This window comes from Haliotis asinina, chromosome 13, assembly GCF_037392515.1.
Source record: "Haliotis asinina isolate JCU_RB_2024 chromosome 13, JCU_Hal_asi_v2, whole genome shotgun sequence".
NCBI lineage: Eukaryota > Metazoa > Mollusca > Gastropoda > Lepetellida > Haliotidae > Haliotis > Haliotis asinina.
This window is the reverse complement of record NC_090292.1, coordinates 50,402,960-50,430,666: the sequence shown is the minus strand read 5'-3', so window position 1 is coordinate 50,430,666 and position 27,707 is coordinate 50,402,960. Positions and strand designations below refer to the sequence as shown.

At 39.6% G+C, this 27,707-nt stretch overlaps 1 protein-coding gene across 1 annotated transcript in view; it reads left to right on the top strand.

The window, feature by feature from the left end:
* Nucleotides 1-1,096: 1,096 nt before the first annotated feature.
* The window catches only part of LOC137259819 (atos homolog protein A-like), a 40,197-nt gene continuing 13,586 nt past the window's right edge, over nucleotides 1,097-27,707 (top strand). Inside the window, exons 1-3 of the mRNA XM_067797435.1 lie at nucleotides 1,097-1,272; nucleotides 25,789-25,973; nucleotides 27,031-27,233. Coding sequence (XP_067653536.1) covers nucleotides 1,257-1,272; nucleotides 25,789-25,973; nucleotides 27,031-27,233 — 404 coding nt within the window. The 5' untranslated portion in view covers nucleotides 1,097-1,256. The remainder of the gene's footprint in view (nucleotides 1,273-25,788; nucleotides 25,974-27,030; nucleotides 27,234-27,707) is intronic.

Here is a 27,707-nt window from a genome sequence, read left to right as displayed (position 1 = left end):
AAATCATCTGTATGTATTACCATTGGCTTCCATCATTGTTATCATAACTGTCGGCTTCCTATCAGTGCTTGTTTCTACTGGCTTCCAGCTTTCGTTAACTCGTTCCACTCATATAAAGAAGTTGATATCCATAAAAATCTTCATTCTTATGTATTTCACTTCTAAATGCCCTTCAAAGATTTAATACATGTATAGTGTTCGCAAACCTATTTGGTTTGTATGTCCACATTTTTACATAGAAAAACAACATCTGCAAACATTGGAAGTGTATGCCATATTGCTAGCTGACTTGCCTCACACACACACACACACACACACACACACAAACACACACACACACACTAGTTGATTAAAAGTAATCTGCTTTGTCCGGGATTAGGGTAAATAATGGTAAAATTATCATTGCTATTATTATTAGTGTGGATGTCCATACACCCGAAACAGTTTTGAAACGAAGTATTTATATCGATCGAGAGAATTATCATTCTCACATATACACATGTGACATGTCAATCAATAGAGTTCGTTGTTAAATTTTCAGTCAGGGCTCTAGGCAATATTAGAATATACATTTCTTGAAAATATAGGATAAACTAGCAAAACGGTAAACGTATGTTTTGAACATGCCTTCTACTGCATGCGAAGCGTCCAGCCTTCTGAAACGAGGAGGAAACCGGATTGGAGTTACCTCCCCTAATCACCTGTCATCTGTCAAAAAAATACACGAACATATTATTACGGCAGATAAAGTATATTTACTGTAAAGGCATAATTATGCATCACGAGCATTGATACCCAACCATCGTCTGAGCTTTCGGAAATAGTGGCAACTCCCATACTGACAGATTGGAGCATTGTAAAGTTGGAAAGGTCACTGGACCAACTCAAGGGTCAAGGCCGCTAGGTCAAAGTTAAAGCGATGTGGCTTGCTCAAATTTCACGAAAATCATGCGAATTTGCAAGCATCATTAACGAGAATGGTGTTATTATTTAAAATAATTAATGTTTAAGCATATTTTCTATTCAGTAACGTGTTTATTAATTCTGGAATGAGGTATCGAGCTTGTCACGTGACCCGTGTAGGCACAACATTATTCATAAACAGACCTTCGTTTGGCCTGACAGCGATGGACTCTAGTCGATAAAGTTGGATTTCTAGGACAAGATGGGAATCTAGCGACATAATACACGGCACAATGTGACTCTAGGAAAGCTTGGCTAGTTATTCCGCACGGTCTGTTGCCCGTTTGACCGTCATGAAGCCAGAGAGAGGTAGGTGAATTTGAGGAAATTGCACCTATATTTGTCCGATCTTGTCTGGTTAGAGTTGGGTGAATATTCGGCACAGCTGTTGCCTTATACGATATTCAGACATATTTTATGAAATAAATCATCAGGTATTTCCCCAAGATGACGAACCACTAGTTAATTTCAATATGTGAACTGTGTGATGCGTTTACTTCACAATATACGCTTAGCAAGTGGTTTGGGTTTTTTGCCCTAAAACTCCGCAAGCCAACAGGAGAACGCCTGTCACTGACAATCAGCTGATTGCGAAGCGATTCGGTCACTGGGTCCTTTGTTCGTAAAATATGATTCATTCTGAATTAAAAGTGAAATCACGAACGAATTAAACAATGCTGTTTTTCTTCTGACAACAGACAATTATGATGAAATATGATCTCACTGACGGCCGGCCGAATGAACACATATTATGCGAGCTGTCCCAAACTGGATCGATGTTAGGCTATGACATACAGACATACGTGGCTGAAATTACTTTACTGAACATATCATGTCTCTTTTGAAGGAACAGAAACAATTTCCCTATATCAAATGCCTTGTAGGTCAGACATACTTTTGTTGAAAGAAAAATGAATCAAGGGCGTTTCCAATTGAGCAATGTGTGTTGAGTGCAGAGTTGCGCCCACTCACCCGTGACCAGGTCAAGAGTTTGCATCGACTGGTCAGTCCATGTTTAATGTTGAAATGTGCCCCGTTATGGTTTGCCTTTGACCATTCTCATTACTGATTAATTTAGGCTGTTTACTTTGATTGTTTATTTACTGCAGAAATGTAATGAGCACTTTTCATAGTAAGGAATACTAGCAATGTACTTTTACCTTGTTAAATATTGATCATATAAGTTAATAGAGTGTGAACAAACAGTCTCTGTGAATAGCAGCGTTTGTTTATAATTTGTTGAAATTAATATTTTAAGCAGTTGAGGTGATTGATTGATAATGGTCATTATGTTAACTATGGTATATTTTTCAGAATATTAAACCAAAAATTTGTGAATTTCACGTATTCAGACTGTACGGGGTACAGAATGTTAGCATAAAATTTGTGGATAACCTTGAATCGTTTTTGCAGTAATTATCATGCTATCTTGTAAATTTTGTCTTGTATGATGTCCCGAATTGGTACTTTTGATGTAACACACAGTGCCACGCCTTGCTCAGTGTATGAAATAGCGTCTGCCTAGCGGCCCACAGCTTGCTACTTACATAGCAGGCTTACAACTTTATTTTATAGTCGACTCTGTGTGCCAGTACATTTTTCAAGGGTATATATTTGTCTCGGTTTAAGTAAACCTAGTCTTAGTGTATTTCGTTACACTCCACCACTGAGTCTAACAAACCCTAGTAGAAGGTCGTGTCAGGTAACCTTTGAGCAACCTATGACCGTCCAATCAAACACGAGACTGTTAAATAGATTTAACCAATCAGACAACGGCTACTACTTAGGGATGAGAGGGACTTACAAAATATTCAGGTCACTGCCACAGATCTCTCCACAAACAAAAATCCGCATATAGCACAGTTAATTGACCAGCAGTATATATGCTTTGGGGTTTCTGTTGACATGGTTACCATTGGCTAATAATATTTCCACAAGATGACATCCTTGAATATTGCCCCAAAACACTATTTTCAGCGACTGTTTACTCACCGTTGTCATGGTTGTAACATGTGTCGTGTGCATCACCCAGAAGTAAGCGTACACTAAATAGTATTCGGAATTGTTTGGGTACGAACCTTTTTGAGATATAAAAATCAAAAGGTATGTGCACATGTCCACTTTCGAGATTTGGTAAGCTGTGTTCTGTTCAGTCTCAAAGGTTACCTGATGCGACCTCCCCTAAGGTTTTGTTAGACTCAGAAGTGGAGTGTAACGAAAAGTACTGAGGCAAAGTTTACTTAAACTGACATTTGACTATGTCATTGACCTTGGGAAATATTTCGAAAATAATTTACAATTGTGGTAGCTAGACAAAGCCTGTATAGTTCATTATTATTCATACCCAAACTTCCACAGATAGTCGTTCCTTTCTTCTTTTCTGATTCAGATAGCAGTGACATTAAATGACCACCAAGTTATGTTTTATTGAATTTGCTTTTGTACATGCTGAAGTTTACCTCCCTACAAGTAATCCATTAATTACATTATTTTAACACTATATCTCAATTTCCTATTTTGACCCTAGTAGGTCCAGGATAGAATAGGTCTTCAGCAACCCATGCTTGCTATAAAAGGTGACCTTGCTTGTCATAAGAGGCAACTAATGGGATCAGGTGGTCAGACTCGCTGACTTGGTTAACACATGTCATTGGTTACCAATTGCGCTAATTGATGCTCATGTTGTTGATCACTGGATTGTCTGGTCCAGACTGGATTATTTAGACTGCCGCCATATAGCTGGAATATTGCTGAGAGCGGCATAAAACTAAACTCACTCAATTTCCTATTTTAATACAGAGCTGGTTACATGTTAACGTGGCCAGAAACATTTTTCAGTCATCAACCCTGTGGGCATCCTGTAGTTTTTAGGAGTTTATGCAATACATGCTGATAAAAATATATCTGAATATCTGCATTACATGTAAGTGCACTAAATCTAGCTGTCCAGAAGTGAGATATATATTCCAAAGTCACTAATGCCACTAATATTACAAATTGTAAAGTAGAAAAGATACTATCATCACCATCCTTGTCACATCTTGTCGTCTGCTTCCTTAGCAGTCAACACTTGCTGCGATGGGCAGACGTACATAGTGATATACTGTAACCCACTACGTAATCCACAAAACAACTTGACATCACATTTTGTATGAACACAAATGGGTGATGATGACAAATGGCTTTGGTAAATAAATGTTTTATTCATGAGTGGAATATTAGGCATTTTCAATTTGCTGAATCAGTGAATGAAAATTTTAAAATAATCAGTGAGTGTACAAAACGAAATTATGTATTTAAAATGTGATTTCCGCAGCTCTTCCCCTATGTCCATGAATCAAGGTTGTGTGGGTGTATTTGTTTTGTTTATGATGTTATGAAATCAAAATAGTATGTATCTACTAGCAGAGGTAGTGTTCCAGACAGATGTCCACTCTGTATGGCTAAAATCTCTGATTTGGCAATTGCCACCATGACAGCATAATGAATAGATGATAGGATGTGTTTTGTTGTTTAATACTGAAACAAGCAATATTCCAGCAATGTGGAATCTGCAAATAAACACGTCTGGATCAGACAATATGGACCAGACAATACACATATGCATAAATGTACACACTGATATATCCAGTTTGGCTGTTCAAACGCCCTTTGTTTTGACTTGATCACTGGATGTTCATGTCCAAGGCACAGCATATTTTCATTCTCAACTCATTGGGGATCATGCAGTTCTTGCACATAGTTGCATCCATGTGGGCACATCAAGTTATTGTGTCTTGCCCATCCAAATCAGGTACCCATTCACAGCTGGAAGGACTTGGACACGTAGTCACACTGTACTTTGTCCAAGTTTACTGCATGTTGCTGTACCCCCAACTAAGAGTTGGCACGTATTTATGTGGCCACCATGTGGTCATTTACCACCTAAGTCGTGTGTTCCGTTAAGTGCACAGGTTTGTGTACTGTACACTAAAGCTTAAGGTTGTGACAACACTGAAAGAGTCTGCACACAAAGTTGACTCCAGGGCTTTACACTTGGTCAAGAGTTGGCTCGATCTTAACCTTGCTGGGTCAATAGCTTGGTGCCTTCGACAGCTCACCCATCACTGCATCCAGTGATCAACAGCATGAGCATCAGTCTATGCATATAATGACGTGTCAACCAAGTCAACAAGCCTGACCACTCAATGCCCTTTGTCTCCGCCTACAGTTACAACAAGGATGGGTAGCTGGTGACCAATTCAAGATGTGTTGTTGACTTATTGCAGTGTCTAAAAGGAGAAGGCAGTATTCATCAAATGTGCAGGCTAATACTACAGGAGCAGGCGACATCACAGTGTATCCTGAAGTAGCACTGACTGTGAGGCTGTGTTGATTTGGCGGAATTGCGCAATACTTTCTCCACATGCATATTGCTGTCAGCAGTCTCTATGTATAAACCACTTCATTGTTTCATTCTCAATAATCTATATGTTGTTTGTCACATGCTCAAAATATTCTACTATCCTATATACATTTGGGGGTGGCTAAGGTTCTTGTGAGGCATTTAGAAGTCGGTGTTCTAATATAATGTTAAGGATGTCAACTTCGTCTTTATTGTTTATAAGTTTCTGGCTATTCCTCACCCCTTCGTCATCCACCTGACGAAGGGGCAAGGAATAGCCCAGAAACTTTGTGTGACCAATAAAGAAGAAGTTGATATCCATAACGTTTTGTCGTATATTTTTGGGCCTGGTGGTCGAGTGGTTAAGCGTCCACTCATCACACCAAAGCCCTGGGTTCAATTCCCCACGTTGGTACAAAAAAATACTACAATGTATGAAGCTCATTTCTGGTGTCCCCCTATCATGATATTGCAGGAATATTGCTAAAAAGGAAATAAATCCAAACACACTTACTCACTTGACAGTGCTTTCTTTGACTGACAGACTCAGGGGCACTTCCCGCTCGCCCACTCATCCAATAATATTCTACTTGCCTGAGTCACGAAAGGCAGATGTTAAAGCCATCCCTGTCCAGGATTTTATGAGGACTGGTCAAATAGTTCTAGGCCTACAAAAGTTCTAGTCTGGTGACATAAACTAATCTTAGGAGTGTTGCAGTGTTCACGAATACTGTCTGACCCTTTGACAAATCTGGCAGATTTGGTCAAACAGAAGTGCCCAACCTGCTGGCCGTATTGTCTGACTGAATATACAACAATGACTCATAAATTTATGTTTATAATGTTTGTCATTATATAATGTTAATAATTTCAATGCCAATTGTGAGAAATGTTAAATCTGAAATGTGTGTTAGATTTTATTCTGTGGGTCCTGTGAATTTTCAGTGGGTCAGACAGACATCTGAAACTTACAGGACCCAGTGTTCTGTTACCTTGAAACGCCATTGATAAACACTGGTGTTGTTGGACAGTGTTCTGCATTAGCATTTCCTGTTATTTTACACAAATAGATCAACTCATTCAAAAGCAACAGGTCCTTGAAGCATACTGGGGTATACATATGAGTACAATGTGAGAGATGTTGAGGGCTGGAGTTCTGGTTTTACATGACAATGCTTCATCTTGCACCTCATGATTGGCAAAGTCTGCAGTACATCAATGTGGCTGCCCAGGCCCCAAGCGACTTTCACCTATTTCCAAAGTGAAAGGAACATCTCTGTGGAAAACGCTATGCCAGTAATGACGAGCTCAAATCTGCTGTATTCGTATGTATACACCAGTATGCTTCAAGTACCTGTTGCTTAAAAACTACACTATCAATATCAAAATGTCGCATCACCCAAATATATACAAGTTGCCCATCAACAGAGTTTGTCCGTAGTAGTATATGATTCACCAACCTCTAAACATGCCACTCAAAGAGGTTTTTCAGTTACATAGTCTGTATATCTGAATGAGAAAGATCAACTGCAACATAGCATAAACTTGAGCATGACTGAATTACTGAAATATGATCCTGAGAGAATGTTCTCAAATACATGAGTTCAGCAAGAAAAATTTGGCTTCAAACTTAGGTCAATTTGGGCAAGTGTTCAGGGTGCCAAATGAGTTGTGTCATGTACCTGATTTCATGCAAGTCGACAGATGGTTTTATCTGTAATGGAATATGTTGTAATTACTTGTAATTACTTGTAATTATTGTTATGTTTAGACATCTGGTCAGTTTCCACATAAATAGGTAGAGTATGAAATAAGCCCCAAACCCAGTCAGACATCAGGTAATTTAAAAATGTTACCAGTTCGAAATTGATTTACCCAGACTTGATATTATTCATGTCCTCTGATAAACAAACAAGTATACACAGTTTTTCACGTTCAAACAAAATTAATAATACATTTAGAGAAGCTTTCATAGCATGTCAGTGATGCTCTGGTGCTTTGAATTTGATAAGTATGATTACATATTTTGTCACTGGGGTTCATAGTGGTGTTGGGTAGCCTAGTGGTTAGTTAGTTGTTCAATTTGGACAGGAAGTGTAAACATTGACAAACGTTTGAAGGACAGACATCTTATGAATGCACCAGCATTTCCCTCTATTACCACCCCTAAACACAATGCATGATACATGCACACCGCAGTAGCACCAGACATGTGCATGGGGTCCCATTCTTGATTTTGATGGTTTTCAAGAAGGCCGAGCAATCACTTAGACAATTAACTTTAAGACTCATCTTGCATCACACATTTGTTAGAGTTTGTTTCTAGTCATTTGTTTTAAAATGAAAATCGTATACATGCAAATTACATGCCATACACCAATCATCTTTCAAAAGCGACTTTGTTCTAAATAGACATGGGAACGTAAGGAAGTGCAAATGGTCTCTCAAAACTTTCAATAATATCACATCAACATTGATTGACTCTGATAAATCTCCTAAATATTAGTAATTGTAAATAAAAAAAATGAAGCGCCCCTACTTTTTTGAAGAGTATATTTCTAAAAGCAATGTAAAACTAAACTCACTCACTCACTCACTCACTCACATTGCCCTGGTGTGGAGTGAAGTACTGTAAAAATATTGTCCGCCTGCAAGAGACTGTGAAAGCCCACATCATTCTAAGCCTGGTTAGGTCTGTCACAACAGTTTGTAAAATATTTGTATCTATTAGATTGATTTTATACAACTGCTAGCTATTGAAAGGATGGTATAAATACAGAGGTTGGCCAATTATTCGATCAATTACTGCAGCTCTAACTGTTATTAAGCATGTGATCTCTTTACAGATAAGGCTGTGGTACTTACCGTATATTACTGTAGATAAGCAGATCACATAGATAAGCTGATATCCTAAAGTGTCCATTAACATCTGTAGAGAAATGGTATATCCCATAGCTAAGCCAGCCTAACGTTAGTCACGGTTAACTCTGGCTTCATTTTGTGTCCATCCAATATGAAATGAAATTCGGCGTAGTGGACAGAAACTGGATATGTATCTATATTTCTTTATACATGTGGATTTATTTTCCACAGCCCGTGAAGATCTGGGGTAGAAAACTAGAATAGGTCTTCAGAAACCTGTGCTTACCACAAAAGGCGACTATGTTTGTCGTAACCTGATCAAGTTAGTTACCTCTTACAACAAGCATGCTTACTGAGAATTAATTCTAACCCAGTCCTTCACAGGTCCAGTGCTGTTATGTGTTTAATTTGACAGTGTTGTAGTGACTGGTCACTGTCATGCTAAGTTAACAGTTAACATGGTCAAAGTATGTCAGAAATGTTATTTTGTTTCACTGAATGTAATGATTCAGTTGCTACAGTTTCTACTACTAGTTACTACAGTTACTGTCTTGTTACTGTATCTGTGACACAATATTGATATCTGTGACACAATATTGATATCTGTCACCCATTATTGTATCTGTGACACAATATTGATATCTGTGACACAATATTGATATCTGTCACCCATTATTGTATCTGTGACACAATATTGATATCTGTCACCCATTATTGTATCTGTGACACAATATTGATATCTGTCACCCATTATTGTATCTGTGACACAATATTGATATCTGTCACCCATTATTGTATCTGTGACACAATATTGATATCTGTGACACAATATTGATATCTGTCACCCATTATTATATCTGTGACACAATATTGATATCTGTCACCCATTATTATATCTGTGACACAATATTGATATCTGTCACCATTATTGTATCTGTGACACAATATTGATATCTGACATCCAATAAAAAACTCCTCTGCATGTCACATCATGTAAAATCTCTTCGTCATATAAAACCCCTTCCACATCCTGTAACATCTTTTTGTCCTCTAAAACCCCTTCCCCGTCATGTACAACCTCTTGTTTATCAAATAAAACCTCTTTGCCCTGTACAACCCCTTCTATATCATGTAAAACCTAAGTGTAAGATACCTCTCTGCTGCTGAAAGTGGACCAGCAGCCCTGATGTTCATATATTTCTGGAGGTTCATGATCAGGATCATGAATCACAACCTGCCAAGCTTTCAATCTTTCATTGTCACAAAGGGCAGTCACCTTGGTATATCTCATGTAAAAACAAACAAAATATACACCTGGAGGGACTTGAACTTTGAACTCTGACCCACAAAGGAGAAAAACAAATGTAACCTTAAGAATATGCTAGTTCCCTGCCCCTAAACTTAACCAGTTCACACCTGCATCAAAACTGACCTCTGTTGATATAAATAGACATGCTGCCAAGACATCACCCATGTTTGTTGTAATACCTGTATGCATTGAAAGTAGTATTTGTAGAAACAACCAATAATACCAACATTAAATGACCAATTTTTGCACAGTTTTGATCAATGACTAATAAATCATTTAAGATTGGCCATTGACAGTTTCAGTAATTTGTTGAAGACTTTCTGACTATGAGAGATGAAAACAATTTCCTCTTCTACAAAAGACACATTATTTGTTGATTTGTTTTCCTGAAAAATGTCTTGATAATTTCCTTCTTGAGCGACATCATGCCAGCCTGTGGTGATGATTGTAGAACAACCGCTGATATGAAGCTGGGATCCAGGGCTACAATTTCATTGGTATGCTCAAGAAAAATAATTAATGACCAACCCAAGTTTGAACATTAAGTTATTTAATACTTCATATCATAACCCATATGTTGCTTAGATATTGAATATAGGGTGATCCTTCACAGTTTTTGTTGAGTATATGTTCACTCATCTGCAAATAATGTCGAGCTGTAGTACTGCCTTCTATTTAATTGTAAAAGTGGTTTAAGTTGGTCCTCCACAACCCATGCTTGTTCTAAGACAAGACTGACTGAATCAAGTGATGAGGCTTGCTGACTGGGTTGACATGTGTTTTTGTATCCAAGCTGTGTAGATTAATGTTCATCATGTTCATTATCAGATGCCATCACCAGATTGTGTAGTGCAGACTTGGTTAGTGAATTGTGGTGGGAATATCGCGTTAAACATCAGACTGACAAAAAATACTTATATATTGGTGCGTGGTATAAGGCAAATAATAGCACATATTATGAATACCAAACCTATGAAGATCTCCTCACTATATGGCTGGACTAAAGCTGTTGTGACGTTAGGTCCAACTCAACTGAACAGGGTTAGATTGGCAGGGGGGTCAGGCTTGCTGACTTGACTGAAACTTGTCATTGGTTCCCAGTAGCGTAGATAGATGCTCATGCTGTTTATCACTGGATTGTCAGGTCCAGACTCGATTATTTATCCACCACCACCATATATACTCTTCAAAAAAAAGTAGGGGAACCTGAACTTTCGATTTGGACAGGGAGTGTAAACGTTGACAAAACGTTTCAAGGACAGACATCTTATGAATGCACCAGCATTTCCCTCTATTCCCACCCCTAAACACAATGCATGATATGCACATGCACACCGCAGTAGCACCAGACATGTGCATGGGGTCCCATTCTTGATTTTGATGGTTTTCAAGAAGGTCAAGAAATCATTTGGAACATTGATTTTGACACTCATCTTGCATCACACATTTGTTAGTGTTTGTTTCTAGTCATTTGTTTTATAATGAAAATCATACACATACAAATTACATGCCATACACCAATCATCTTTCAGGTTCTAGGGTAGCCTTGTGTTAAAATGTTCACTTGTGTTAAAATGTTAAAACATCACGCCAACAACATGGCTTCAATTCCTCACATGGGCACAATGTGGGAAGCCCATTTCTGGTGTCCCCTGCTTTGACATTGCTGACAAAAAGTGTTAAACTCCTCTCCTCGCTCGCTCGCTCACTCACTCACTCACTCACTCACTTTTCCAAAGTCACTTACACCAGGGTTAATGCTGACATTGTATTGAACAAGACCTGACAGGTTCTCCTTGTCTGTAATCAATTAGACACCTGTCATGGCAACTAGATAGATATGGTCCAGTGGTCTGACAGGTAATTAGTAAAGGGACTGATCATACTAAAGGTAGGGTCAATCAGTCAGCTGGCAGGAAGGTTTAGGACCTGTCATCTGGGTACTATCATTCAGGACTAGGCACGTCTCGATTCACCGATGCATCGTTGCATCATCGGCAAGCTCTGCATGATGCAATACATGATTCAGGTGATTTTATGTTGATTCGTCACAAATTTGTAATAAAAATGGTATTTCACAGAAACGAGTTTAGTATTCTGTTTATTACTCGCCAACATAAATTGACAGAAACTGCTGTGAAAGCCGAGGACTCTCAGCTTTCCGAGAGTCAAGCAAGATCCTAGTAAAACTGCAACAGCGACATTAGCATTGTGACGTCACAACTTTCAACCATTTTGACATCATACGTCAAGCGGTATTACACTAGTGTAATATTGCCATGAAAATATTACTCTGCAGGCTATGTCTACATGTCCTTTATCCATCAATCTGTATAGCAAAACTGAAGTGGATTAGTGAATTATGGTTTCAACATCAGACAACTTCCGTAATGGCTGCTTGTTATGCACAAAATGTCGAAAATGCCATATCGTGGTATTTATCATATCGTGACCTGAATATGGAGATACATGTCGCATGGTGTGGCACCTGTATTGTGACACCCCTGTTTAGGACCTTTTTACAAATGGGTACCCAGTAGGGTGAGAAATAGAGGATACTAAACGACCTTCTGTTTGATATCTTTTGTCATTAAATGAATTAATGATTTGGTATGAGACAAGTTTAATAAAAGCAGTGGTAGTGAGTTTAGTATTCTTTTTATTGCTCTGAAACATAAATTTATTTAAATTGCGTACAGTGTGATAACTCTCAGCTTTCCGCAAATCAAGCAAGGTCTGTTGCTATTGTGAAGGGGTATTAGCTTTGTGATGTCATAATTGTTAACCATTATGACGTCATACGTCTAGGGGTATTACAGCAACATAATATTGTTGTAAAAATACTGCAGTGTCTTTCTTGGGCGAGCAATAGGGTTTTTTAACAGAAGTTGTTTTTTAAAGGCATTCAGAAGTGGACAAACATAAATGCATAACAAATTTTTGTAGATGTCTTTTTTTCTTGGTTTTTGTAGTTTTTTAGCATTGCAGGGCGGACTTAGGCAGAAGGGAAAATAAAGTGGTTCAGGAACTTTGAGACAGACTGGTATGGTATACTTCCCAGGGAGTTGAGAATGAAACTTATTGTAGTCATGTGGTGACATACACATTCACTTATGGGTGGATTTTTGCACTGTAATCAAGTAATATTGTTATTTGGATTAAGACCTGAAGACATTTGGTAGGCAGACTTAGGTACACCTTCAAACAATAGGTGGTAAGATTTACAGACCAAGATGCCGCTCATACTTGTATCTCTTGTGATTCTGCTTGTTTTAATAATTTTATGGACTTTTGGTGCTCTGACTTTTTCTGTTTGTAAATAATATTGTAATGAATGAGTGAGTGAGTTTTATGCCGCACTCAGCAATACTCCAGCCATATGGCGGCGGTCTTTAAATAATTGACTCTGGACCAGACAATCCAGTGATCAACAGCATGAGCATCAATCTGCACAATGGGGAACTGATGGCATGTGTCAACCAAGTAGGCATGTCAGACCACCCGATCCCGTTAGTTGCCTCTTATGACAAGCATAGTCGCCTTTTATGGCAAGCATGGGTTGCTGAAGGCCTATTCTACCCTGGACCTTCATGGGTCAATAATGTAATGAATAAATATGTACTTGAAGAAAGTCATATAATTACAATGTGTATGGCGACTTAGACCGTGATGTAGTCAGTGGGACATAAAATTAAACTCCTCACAACTCAACTCTTTATTTTTATACACATTTTAAGTTTTAATGTTTGTTAAATGTTATAACATTTTGACCAATCATGCAACTATTTAATTATCTGCTGCGGGTATGTAACACCATTGTGTAACCTAGATGTCAATTGTTTTAGTACTGCTTGGTGTCCGATTGCCACATTACTTCTAATTGATATCCTGTTATATCATCCTTACAGACATACTTACATAATAACACTTATCTCAGGATAACATTTCAAGGTCATTGGTAATCAGCCCTGCCATGTTGGGTCAAGGGTCAGAGGTCATGTGATAGATTAATCTCCACATTGTATGTTGCTATGGAAACAGTGGCCAAATATAAGGAGGGAGGAGTTATTTCACAATAGATGCTAATGAAGCTGGGAAGGAGGTTGGAGGAGCTGGTCATTAGCATACACAGGGCTAATGCTGAATGATGAATCACTTGAGGGACAAAGTGTTAATGAAAACTTTTGAGTTGGGTAAGAGACCAGCTTCAGAGTATCAACAGACTTTTGATGATTCAAAGCTCATATGCTTCTTCCTATACTCCAGTATTGATAATACAGACATTTTAATTTAAATGCTTTCTTAATGCCCTTGACATTTGTGCCCTTGAGCTTTATGCCCTATAAAGTCTGAAATTATAAATGTTCCTTGTATTTATGAGATATATTAGATGTGTAGTTTTAGATAAGAATTGTTATATTTCAGAGCACCTCCCATCCCCAAAACAACAAAAAACATAAAACATTTTCTTTCCAATAACTGATAATGTGTAGCTCCTTTAATGAAAACAGAATTTTGACCTTAATTAAAAAGTAGCCTATGAATAGACATACGTTATTCTTTTAGTGTTGTTGGTGTCAATTAATTTCAGACTGTTAACTGCAAATTCTTCGCATCAATTTTATTTCCAATAAAGTCTTACAATGTCATCAACATGGAGTTGAGGGTATGGTCTTGCATGGCTTTTAGAAATATTCCGATAATATCATGGTGTGGGACACCAGAAATGGACTTCTGATAACTGTTTTTGGTTAATTAAATATCCCAACAGTATTTGCTGAGAAATTTTATTTATTGTATCCTAAATAATCTAAATAGCCTGACTATGTATATTAAACTTTGAATCTGGTAAAGGTTAGTGGTGTTGTGTTAGTTGAAAATTGATCGAAAGGATAATGAGAAACGGTTATGGATTGTTTAAAAAACATATTTTCGATTACTCAGAATGTTGTTGTTTCATTATGACACACATGAATGAAGTAAACTAAATGTTGATTTGATGAATATTCATGAACAAACATGCGCCTAACAGCATAAAGCTATGCACATTGTATTCATAGTTAAATATTGTTGGAACCTGCATATGAATATATTTTACATCTGTTGCATGACAGTATTAGTTGCAAAAAATATTGATTAGAAAAGCGGCCAAAGGGATAACATAAATCTAACTAGGGTCCATGCAGATACTAAAGGCCCTGTAACTCCCCATGGTCCTTAGTATGGTCTGCTGTCAGTTGTTGGCGATGGTCTGCTGTCAGTTGTTGGTGATTGAAAGCCTGTTTTTATATTGTATCATCATTTATAGTTCAATATTTAAGGTTAAATTACTGGTCTCTGATAATCTAGTTGCTTTGTTGACAGATGTGTATAATTTACCTTTAATTATTTTGATTAATGTATAACTTGATTTAGTCACTCACTCACTTAGGGCAGGGGTAGGGGTGGGGCGTGTGTGGAGGAGAACCAGTCCAGTCCACAGCATATGTTACCCTGCAGCTGTGCTCAGGCTATTTTTTCTCTGTATGTGGATGTTGTCCTCTGGGTTTGACCCCTACAGCTGTGTTCGATGATGAGAGACTGATACTGTTTGTAGACAGATATGAGTCCTGAGTCTGACCTTGACCTTGCAGGTCTGCAGGTAAGGCTGTCTCACAGGTAGATTTTTTAGTGTTACAGGTCTGAGACTATTTTTGATAATATTTGGCTGTTGAAAAATGTAAGTCAGATAACAAATGGATGATATTTTATCAGAAGGTATTGCTCATTTACTGTCATCATTCAAGCACTCATGATCTTAAACACAAAGTAGCTCTTTCTCTTTCACCTTGGGCAGTGAGGTAGCCTAGTGGTTAAAGCGTTCACTTGTCACGCTGGAGACCCGGGTTCGATTCCCCACTTAGGTACAATGTGTGAAGCCCATTTACTGGTGTCCCCTGCCGTGATATTGCTGGAATATTGCTAAAAGCAGCGTAAAACTGAACTCACTCTCTCTCTCTTTCATCTGCCTGTCTGCTCACTCACTCAACCACTCAATCAAGCACTCATGATCTTGATCTCAAACTAGCTTTCTCTCTCACCTGACCGTCTGCTCACTAACTCACTCAACCACTCACTTAACCAACCACTCAACCACTCACAAAACCACTCATTCAACCACTGACTTATTTTATCAGCTGTTCTACATACTGTTACGGTGAATAATTTGTCATGAAAGGGGGTATACGAAATCCCCTCAGAACCAGCAAAATATAACACTGACAAGTCTAATGTTTTCAACAATTATATATTAACAGAAAGCAAGATGCAGAGATTCACAAAAGAGGTTTCATGTGCAATGCAAATGAGTCAGATCTAAAGTAATGGATCACAAATATAATGTCAACTCATCAAAGTCTTGGTGTGAGAGTGAGAAACAGTTTCACTGAATGCAACACAGCGAGCGGTCAGGCAGCGGTTATGTAGATCAAGCGTTGACCAACTCAGGCAATTTAATGTACTCCAGTTAACGTGTGTGTGTCCTGGTGTCAACACGACAACCAGTCTTTATATACTAAGTCACCGGTTCTTGAATTTTCGAGCGCATCACCATCAACGTAGAATTCTCAAGTAGTTTCCCAGAAGTAAACAATTAACCAAAGCCCTACCTTAAAGCCTGCTGCCAAAATACGAAAAGTACTGAACATTTATGATTCAAAATGTGACCCATAACATTCACTGAAAACTTTGGACATTGTGACCCAAATAATAATTATTACTCTATCAGCAATACAATCTACAGAAAAACAATATCACTCAACCAATCACTTGCTCAACTAATTTAACCAACCACTGACTCATCTATCCACTCGTCCATGTGTCACTCAACTCTTATTAGACCAATTATTCAACCTGTCTGTCAACCAGGTATTGTACTAAGTGCACAGCTACACAGTCCATCAACCACTTGCTCCTGCTGCTACACACAGGGAACAACTTTATTTTACCTACTGCTAAGCCCTCCCTGCAATGTAGTCTGTCTCACAGTCGCTGAACCACATTATTTTCCAAAGTGCTTAGCCCTCCCTGCAATGTAGTCTGTCTCACAGTCCCTGAACCACATTATTTTCCAAAGTGCTTAGCCCTCACTGCAATGTAGTCTGTCTCACAGTCCCTGAACCACATTATTTTCCAAAGTGCTTAGCCCTCCCTGCAATGTAGTCTGTCTCACAGTCCCTGAACCACATTATTTTCCAAAGTGCTTAGCCCTCCCTGTAATGTAGTCTGTCTCACAGTCCCTGAACCACATTATTTTCCAAAGTGCTTAGCCCTCCCTGCAATGTAAACTGTCTCACAGTCGCTGAACCACATTATTTTCCAAAGTGCTTAGCCCTCCCTGCAATGTAAACTGTCTCACAGTCCCTGAACCACATTATTTTGCCTAATGCCAAGCCCTCCCTGCAATGTAGTCTGTCTCACAGTCGCTGAACCACATTATTTTCCCAAGTACCTAGCCCTCCCTGCAATGTAAACTGTCTCACAGTCCCTGAACCACATTATTTTGCCTAATGCCAAGCCCTCCCTGCAATGTAGTCTGTCTCACAGTCGCTGAACCACATTATTTTCCCAAGTACCTAGCCCTCCCTGCAATGTAGACTGTCTCACAGTCCCTGAACCACATTATTTTGCCTAATGCCAAGCCCTCCCTGCAATGTAGTCTGTCTCACAGTCGCTGAACCACATTATTTTCCCAAGTACCTAGCCCTCCCTGCAATGTAAACTGTCTCACAGTCGCTGAACCACATTATTTTGCCTAATGCCAAGCCTATCCTGCAGTGCTAAAGCCTTAAATGAAGCAAGTCTAGATTTCCTCATTTTCTGAATCTCTGGTCTCCCCAGGGCTCCTTGTTTGTTACTGTCAGAATTATATTCATTCAGAGACTAAGCTTTAGTCTAGGAAAAACACTGTCAGTTCTAGTGAAGACATCTGCTCCAGTGCACCATGCTAGTAGTGATGGTGATGGCAGGTGTGTGTTTATGGTGTAGTGAGTCTGCTAGCTGACAGCTATGCACAACCCACCTCACAAGATAGCACCCACTTCATTGTACTTCCATACATAGTCTGTCTTACAGTCCCTGAACCACGCTATTTTCCCAGCTGCCAACCACTCTCTACCATGCTGTTAGGCCCACAGTGAAACAAGTGTGGATTTCCACAGGTTATCCCAACTCAATGTGGCTCCTTTTCAGTTGAAGTGAGTTTAGTTGTTACTATTGGTACAGCATATATTCAGAAGTCTATCTCCATACATTGTAGCAGTCTGTTTCAAGGACCAGGCTGATGTAGTCTGCTGATGTACCACAGTTTCTAGGCATGACGAAACCTTCGTGACTGTGTGTTTCAAGTGCTGTATTTGTTTGTCAACGCCATGCCTTTGCTGGAGGGCTTCTCTCATCTGTCATGCACACCCTGAAACTGCTATCTTTATACAACCCGTGCAGTCTATAATATTTGGCAAGCCTGTAATATTCGACAAGCCTCTGATATTCAACAAGTCTATGATGTTTGGCAAGCATATAATATTTGAAAAGCCTGCAGTATTTGGCTAGCCTATTGTATACTCAACCTGAACTTTTAATTTGGATAGGAAGAGTAAACATTAACAAATATTTCAAGGACAGACATCTTGTCCACTCCTAAACACAATGCATCATGCGCACGCAAAACACAGTAACCCCAGACACATGCATGGGGTCCCATTCTTGATTTTGATGGTTTTCAAGAAGGTCGAGAAATCATTTAAAACATTAATTTTGACACTCGTCTTGCATCACACATTTGGTAGTGTTTGTTTCTAGTCGTTTGTTTTAAAACGAATATTGTACACATGCAAATTACATGCCATACACCAATCATCTTTCAAATGCGACTACATTCCAAGTAACTATGGTTGTAAGGAAATGCAAATGGTGAGGCACTCTCAAAACATTCAATATTATCATATCAATACTGATTGACTCTGATAAATCTCCTAAATATTTTTGATCGTGAATAAAAAAATGAAGCTGTCCTACTTTTTGTGGAAGAGTATATTTGGCAAGTCTATAATATTGGTGAGTCTATTATGTTTGGCAATTCTACACTGTTTCAGAAAATTAACAAAGTTTCTTGGATAATGTTTGTTACATTAAGATAAATCAACAAACAATTTTCTGGAAAATATGAATTTTCCAGTAACTAGAGTAATTTGTCTCTGAAGGCTAAAATCTGTTCCCAATTGTTCATGCTTTTGATCACTGGATTGTCTTAACCAGACTTGATTACATACAGTAATCATATAGCTGGAATATTGCTGAATGTGACTTAAAATTAAACTCACTCACTCACTCACTCACTCACTCACTCACTCACTCAAGGCTAAAATAGCATGACCATTGCTTTTCTTCACTCCTTACAGTGCCAGATTTTGCTTAAACACTGTTTGAGTCACTTTAGTTTCATCAAATTGTTTAAGGCAGTCGCCGATTATATTCAAGACTGATAGCCCAAATGGATGAAAACCTCAGGGATTGGGAAAGGCAGGGGCCATGAGTCATTTTGCACATTAGAATAAAAAATTGCACATTAAAATTTTGAATTTTTCTATTGATAGATGGGCAGTGCCCCATTCTAAATACAGAAAATGGCAAATAATCCTGAAAATGGCCCTTTGTCAAAGTTCTCTTTCCCAATCCCTGAAACATGAAGATAAAAATGTCTTGAATAGCTACACACTGTAGTCAAATTATTATTCAGTTGTTGATAAAACCTAAAATCATGATAGTTACGTATTTTCAACCATGACAACACAGAACTTTTCTTATCAGACACTCAGTGTCCTGACTGCAAATATCTGGGTACTTCTTAGCAAATTATTCTGGGCAGCTTAGCAAATTTAGCCACACCCAAAAGCCCCAATTCTGTTGTAAACTAAGACTAATAGTTAGTCTCTGAATATGTATATAATTTTGAAAGAAACGATTAATAATTTCTTTTACATTGAAAAGGAGCCTCAATGAGATGTGATTGTATCTAAACCTGGGAAATCTAGTCAAAATAACTCATGATGTGAGCCCCAAGGAGTTACTGACAACCTATCAACATCAAGTAGTACAGAAGTTCAGAAAGCACCACCCACTCACTCACTCACTCACTCACTCACTCCATTGCTTACTTAGTTGCTCATTCCATCGCTTTCTCACTCACGTTTCTGGGTTAGAATGTATCTTCAGTATGCCATGCTTGTTGTAAGAGGCAACAACGGAATTAGGTGGTCAGGTTGACACACTGGTTCCAAATCTGGCCCAGTGATAATTATGGATTCTGTAGTCCAGACTCAATTATTTATAGACTGTTACGACATAGCTGGCATATCGCTGAGTGTGGCGTAAAACTTTATTCACTCTTTCTCTTGCACTATTGTTCACTCACTCTCCCGTAACTCTAAATAGCCATACAAAGCTTTGATTACAATCGATTCAAATATTGGCTTCCAGTTGTGCTAACAGTGATTCAACTGTTGACATAGCATATACCTTCAGTCACACAATGACACAGCTGTTTTCCTCACAGAGCTTCTGTCGAGTCACCTCGGGAGATATATGTAACAGAGTCATCAGGAAGTCTTACACTATGTCGTCACATCCACAGTAATGCAGTGAGATACCACTAGGCATACACTGTAGTCCCAATCTGTCTCACAGTCCCTCAGCCACAATATTTTCCGTTCTGCCTAGCCCTCCTGCACTGTAGTCTGTCTCACAGTTCTTGAACCACAATATTTTTCCTACAGGTCAGCACTCCCTGCAGGGCTAAAACATTGAAGGAAACATACCTAATGGGTTTATTTCTTACAATCAAAAATATGTATTCAGAGAGCAAATGTCAAAAATAAGTATTCAGAGAGCAAATGTCAAACTGTGGTCTCTCTCTCTCACCTCGCCCTCCCTCCTTCTTTTTCTGTCTCCAGTACCTGCCTTCTTTCTGTCTCTCTTTCCCCTTGCTTTCTCGCTTCTTCCTTCTTTCTCACCCTCTCTTTCTCCGTCTTTCTTCCCTATCCCCTCCCTCCTCCTGCCCTGGATGTGTGTTCACATACACACGCACACCCACACACCCACACCCACACCCACACCCACACCCACACCCACACCCACACCCACACCCACACCCACACCCACACAGACCCACATGTGCAACACATACAGACTCACATGTGCACACACATATACACATACGTACGGGGACACACACACACACACATACACACACCTGTACATGTGTACACACACACACACACATACATGTGTACACACATGTACACACACATGATTGTAAAAAATAAACACACACATGTACATGTATACACACACACACACACACACAATTCTTCCTGTGAGACCAGCTGTATTCTATATATATATCCATGACTCAACCAGTGTTTGTGTTGACAAACACTAAGGTCACAGGATCATATTTGTTGATGCACAAATGCTGGTGTTTAGGGACAAAATTCAATAAGAGTGTACTGTGAGGGCAAGCAAGGCGGGAGAAACAGGGACAGTTTGGTCTGTGAGTCAGTGAAATAGACACCAGGAAGAAGATATAGGAAGGAAATGTTTGTAGATACATTAACAGCCCACAACAATATATTTCTATTTCAAGAGCCAGCTTTAGAAGTTCCACTTTTAAAAATTTAATCAAAAACATAGTCTTTTTAGTCTCAAAGCCTCTATTTTCTAATTTGTCAGTACATACTTACTCAGCACATTAGAAGTTTGTGTTTGGTGTTGTTTTTTAAATGTGTCCTGTTTGGGTTGAAAAGCAACTCTTTCTACATATGTTTTGTGCATATTTTAATAAAACAGGCACAAATGATATTTTTGTAATTTACACATATGTTGGGATTTTTGTTTTTTGAAGGCAGAATCAGTAATATTCTATGTATAAACATCTGTAGTATCTTATGGCCATTGTGGTATATAAGTCCACTCTCCGGATAAATTTGGATGCAAGGAGTGGTTTGAGAGATTGAGTTAGTGACTTAGCAAGTTTTTCACTGTGTTTAAAGGCTAATTAACTCTAGGAGGCCCTTTGCAAAATAAATACATTGTAATCAAAATCCTAGTCCATAACAGACCAATACGTGTGAGGCTTTGTAATAAATATTACAATCATATATAATTGATACAATCACCATCAATTAACCAGGTCATACAGTTGATGCCACACATGACCCTATGAAAATACAAGTGCTGCTGTTGAAACACAGGAAACAAATCCAAGCAGAGATTACACTCTTTCCTTGTCAGAAACTGGAAACGTGACTTCATTAAGGAATCCCAACAGCAGCACCCTCAATGCACCAGTTCACCTATCAGCTGTAGTTAAACTGGGACAACCTATCTTTGTCATGTATTGCCTCTCAGTGTGGTCCTAAGATCACGGCCCTGCAGCCTCCCGCTGCACAGCTCGTTGAGAGTCATGAGTGAATACACCTTGAACTTCATCATATGTGTTTGAGTGTATTCATAAGGTTGTTGCCTTGCAGTTGCACAGCTTGCTAAAGCAACCTTGTCATAAATACACCTTAAACCTCGTTACAGATGTCTAAGTGTAGTCATGATAAGGTTGTTACCTTGCAGTTGCACAGCTTGTTGAAACTTTTCATGTATGAATACACCTTGAACTTTGTAATAGATGTCTGAGTGTATTCATAAGGTTGTTGCTTTGCAGTTGCACAGCTTGTTGAGACTATTCAGTATTTGAATACATCTTGAACCTTGTTATAGGTGTTTCAGTGTATTCATAAGATTGCTGCCTTGCAGTTGCACAGCTTGTTGAGACTATTCATGTATGAATACACCTTGAACTTGATCTCAGATGTTAGGCATACAGACCCTGAAACAAATATCCCTAAATATCCCGTGCAAGTCTAGGATATGTGGCAAGGCTAGACTACCACAGTTAAATGACAGAAGTCCCAAGGGTCCTTTTTGTTAGGGCTTCTTGCCACAAGGCAGAAAACCTTATGTTATTACGATGTTTTTATTTATTATTCCGCTGTATTTTGTTCCAGTCATGCAATGAGCATCTGTATACAGAAACCAAAGGAAAAATTCATGCGCACCAATGTGAATTAGTGCATAGCAAGAATCCAGCCTACTGCACCACATCACAATGGGGAGATAAATCAAACTTAATTCGAAAAAGATTTTTCTAGACTAATAATCACCAAAACTACTTATCCAATAATTATCAAAGATTATTATTATTATTACTTTCAGTGTAGACATATTTATTGTTTGTAAGTGTTTTGACAGTGTCACAGCTGAGGAAATTCGGTGATGTGTTTGGAAATCGCTGATTTTGTGTTTGTTCATAGATGTTTAATGTCTTTGGATGCATGTGTTGAGTGGTCTTGATGTTTTACCAGTGCAGTTTCTGCCACAGTTGCAGCTGTTGTTGCAGCTGTTGTTGCAGCTGTTGTTGCAGACCACACCTTGAGGCTGTTGTTGTGTTGTAGTGTGTTTCCTATTGTTTGCCTTAATGATGGTTTTTGAGCAGGTGAGTGAAAAAGAGGCGTAAAACCACACTCACTCACACACCCACCCACCCACCCACTCACTCACTCACTCACTGAACCACCTACTAACTTACTCAACCACACAACCACCTACCATCTCAGGAGTTAAAAAATCCCATCTCCCGACGCCCGGGACAAGTCAGTTTTCATTTCAGGCAATCAAATAATGGTATGTTACTTGGACTATTACCCTTAGATAATTTACACGGTTTGAAACTGCAAATAACCTTGGATTTAATTTCATATCTGCTCAGAATGAAGCTGGCAATACTTATAAAGTAAAGGTAGTAGAGAGTGAAATTATTGCTCTTTGATAAATAGTCCAGTAAACATTAACATCACTCACTCGCTCACTCACTCATACACTCACTGTGTTTTTTTATTCATCACATTCTTGACGTGGATCAGTATATATTTTTAATCATGAAAACACCTCCAAATGTCACTGAAGTATTTATAATTTTTCTTTCCTGCTGAAAGATCGTGGCTGCGTTCTTGTGAACAATGAAATATTGATCCGGACTTCTTAAATAACCAGACATTTCACCTCATGTATGTATCACACCTGCTTCTTGTCATCTTGTCTTGTCACCCACAATGCAAGCTGATGCTGCGCTGTAGTCTGTGTCAATCAAGTCAAGCCTCCTGACCACCAGATCCCATTAGCTGCCTCTTACGACAAGCTCAAGACTAATTCTAACCCGCACCTTCACTGTTCTCCTTGTTTCAGTTGAGAGGGAGTGAGTGAGTGACTTTAGGGAGTGGGTAAATTATTGAGTTGCTTTAACCACTAGGCTACCCCACCAAGTGAGCTTACATATCTCTTTCCTGTACATTGTTACCCTTGGGCATTGCATGCTGGGGGATATAGTCGACGCCTTGTCTGTCCGTCTGTCCATCTGCCATCATTTTGTTTCCAGAGCATAACTCAGAAACCGTTCAATATTTTTAGACCAAACTTGATGGATATAGTAATCTCAGCCTATGGTTGTGCCTTTTGCTATTTACAGATTTTTGGCATTTAGTGAGCTTAGATATCTCTTTCCTGTACATTGCGGTGTGTTTGGTTATAGTGTAACACGTTCTGCAGCATTCCAACTGCTTTACATCAGTTCTTGAATTGTCAAGTAAAGCTGTAATGTTAATTTGTCTGTTTACTCACTCTGCTAGAAGTGAATGGGTACCTTGTAAATATGGGCCACAACAACTCAGTGTACCTTTTGACTGCATGAGCTGTATGACCCTTAGGGAGTTGAGATTGATAATACGATGTGTTGATGATATTGACATCCAGTGATCAATGGTTAACGATACCAATGCCTTGAGCTTGTACTAATTGTGTGGATATATCCTATATAATTCGTATATATATCCTAATAATTCAGGTGTCAAGAACAATGAATGGAGACCAATGAAATGTTTCTTGTTCTGGGGAATAAGATAAAGGGTTGGATATTATTTTCACACATATCATGAAAGGTCATTGGTCAGGGACATGACAACTAAACTTAAGAAATGTTTGTGGTATTGATGCTTGTCTGACCTATGTACACCTTCTGGAATCGAGGCCTTGGTTTTGTTACGATTGGTTGAATCTCAAAGTCAACAAAAGCATCATTGTCAGTGTCTGATGAATGCATATTTCAAGGTCACCAGTCTGAAGGTCAAGGTCATACTGAGGGATTGTGAAAAGTCTCCACCACCTTGAGTCGAAGTCCTTCAATATGTTCGAATCTGTACAAATTGACTGTTACAGTCTATATCTTTGTTACGAAGTGGTGTAACAATAAGGCAATACAAACTGCTGTTCTCTCATCATATAACAGGAAAACGTTCAGATACTGTTTTCGTATTGTCTATAAAGAGCTTATATCCACAGCGCCCCTGAGCATATCTCCAAGATGCAGCTGTTGATGGCGGACATTCATGAGAAAATATTTCAGGGTTTTTATTCACAAAGAGAGAATATGAAATAATGAACTATATATGCTTTATCGGGATGTATAGATAATGTCTTGATAAGTACTGTATCATGATGCTACAGTATTATTACACCTATTTTATGATAATAATAATAATAGTCCATTAATATTTTTATTATTATTTGTTGACATAGCACCCCTAATAAGTACTGGTGTTCTTATTAATTGGGGTGGTGGGTAGCCTAGTGGTTAAAGCCTTTGCTTGTTGAAAACCCAGGTTCCATTCCCCACATGGGTACAATGTGTAAAGCCCATTTGCAGTGTCCCCTGCCCTGGTATTGCTAGAATATTGCTAAAAGTGGCGTAAAACCCAACTCACTCACTCACACACTCGCGATTACTTGAAATAATGGGAGATTGGTTGCAGTGACCAAATGACCAATCAATCGATCACATTTTCTCATAATCCAACACAAACGATTTAGTCATTACTGTTATAGTGTTTGAAACAGCTGATGATTGAACATGTCAAAGAATTTATAATTGCCTGAAAACATGTTCATGAAACATGAAACTCACTTCACTTACTGAAAAGTCATGACTGAATATTACTTGAAGACTCCCGGAAGTTTATATGTATGAGTGATTAAAATAGTATGGTTAAGACTGAGAGTCTGGAATCTGTTCTAGAAAACTTCTGTTCCTGATGGTATTGAACAAACTGACTGTTTGACATTGTATTTTCAGGAGTGACTGATGCTGATGATATGGAAGAGACAGATAAGGACCCGCTGGATTTGTTGATGGAGCTGGGGCTCATGGTGCTGGAAGCTCGGATCCCGGACCCGTCAGCCAAAGGCAGAGTAGAGGGGCCCCACTGCCCTCTGTCCAGACGAGCTCAGGCTCACGCGTGTAGTGATGACCAGTTAGAGGTAGGTCTTGTCTGGGTCTTGTGTTGTGCATGTAGTCAGGGTGAAGTTACATCAAGGTCAAGGACAGTGGAGTAGCCTAGTGGTTAAGGTGTTTGTTTGTTGTGCCAAAGACCTGGGTTTGATTTCCCACATGGGTACGTGTGAAGCTCATTATTGGTATTCCCTACCGTGATATTGCTGGAATATTAACACATGCTTACACTTGAGGTAGGTCAGGGTCAAGGTAGCAAACTAGGGTCAACTCTATGCAGACCTAAGTGGTGAAGACTATCTGCAGTATTAAGTCTGGTTGGGTCAGTTTCAAGCTTTAGTCCCTAGATTTAAATGCTATAAGATTGTAGCTCCTGGCTGTACTTTGGGCCCTAGCCAAATCAAGCCTTCCAGTCCCCGCCTTCCAGTCCCCGCCTTCCAGTCCCCGCCTTCCAGTCCCCGCCTTCCAGTCCCTGCCTCCCAACCCAATCTTCCCAGCCCATGCCTCCCAACTGAAGCCTCCCACCCCAAGCCTCCCAGCCCAAGCGTCACAACCCAAGCCTCCCAACCCAAACCTCCCAGCCCAAACCTCACAACCCAAACCTAAACCTCACAACCCAAGCCTCACAACCCAAGCCTCCCAGCCCAAGCCTCCCAGCCCAAACCTCACAACCCAAACCTCACAACCCAAGCCTCACAACTCAAGCCTCCCAGTCACTGCCTCCCAACAAAGGCCTCCCAACCCAAGCTTCCCATCCCCCGCCTCCCAGTCCCCACCTCCCAGCCCAAGCCTCCCAGTCCCCCACCACTCAGCCCCCACCTAACCCAAGCCTCCTAACCCAAGTGTCCCATCTGCAGCCTCCCAATCCAAGTAACAGCCCCTGCTGCAGCCAGCCCCCAAGTCCTACTGTCCATTCCTAAAACCCTGACTTGTCCCAAACCATCAGCCTTAGATCAGCAATGTATGTATGTATGACTGAAGTCAAAAAGAGTCAAAAGGAGGTCAAAGACTAGTGTATGGAGTTGTACCTGATATGTACTAATGGTTACTAAGGGTCTGTAAGGTGACCATCGTAACGTGTTGCAGTGTCGGCGTGCTTGTGAGCTTGAGGAACAGTTGGATCTCCTGTGGAGGAACAACATCCCAGCGTGCATTGACATCCTTCTCTACCCGGACTGTGTGCATGGCCACAGGGAGGCGCAGGTGCTGGAGGTAGCCGACCAGACAGGTCAGGCCATGGATGACTATCTGCTGCTGGAGAGGTGGACGTTCCAGTTCTGCAAAAAGAGGTGAGCTTTGGTGGCTGTGGAGACCTGGTTCAAGGGTGGAGTTGTTGTGTGTGTCCTGGTTCAAGGATGGAGTGGTTGTGTGTGTCCTGGTTCAAGGGTGGCGTGATTGTCTGTGTCCTGGTTCAAAGGTGGAGTGATTGTGTGTGTCCTGGTTCAAGGGTGGAGTGGTGTGTGTCCTGGATCAAAGGTGGAGTGATCGTCTGTGTCTTGGTATAAATGGCCGAGTGTTTGTGTATGTCCTGGACTTAATGTTGGTGTGGAGACCTGGTTAAAGGGTGGAGTGGTTGTGTGTTTCCAGGTTCGAGGGTGGGCTAAGTGTTGGTGTGGAGTCCTGATTCAAAAGTGGACTCACTATATGTGCCCTTGTTTAAGGGTGGACTGAATGTTATGTGGTTCACTGGTTCAAGGGTGGACTGAATGATGGTATGGTGCCGTGGTTTGAGAAATGAACTATCTTACAGTTACAGTGTTGTC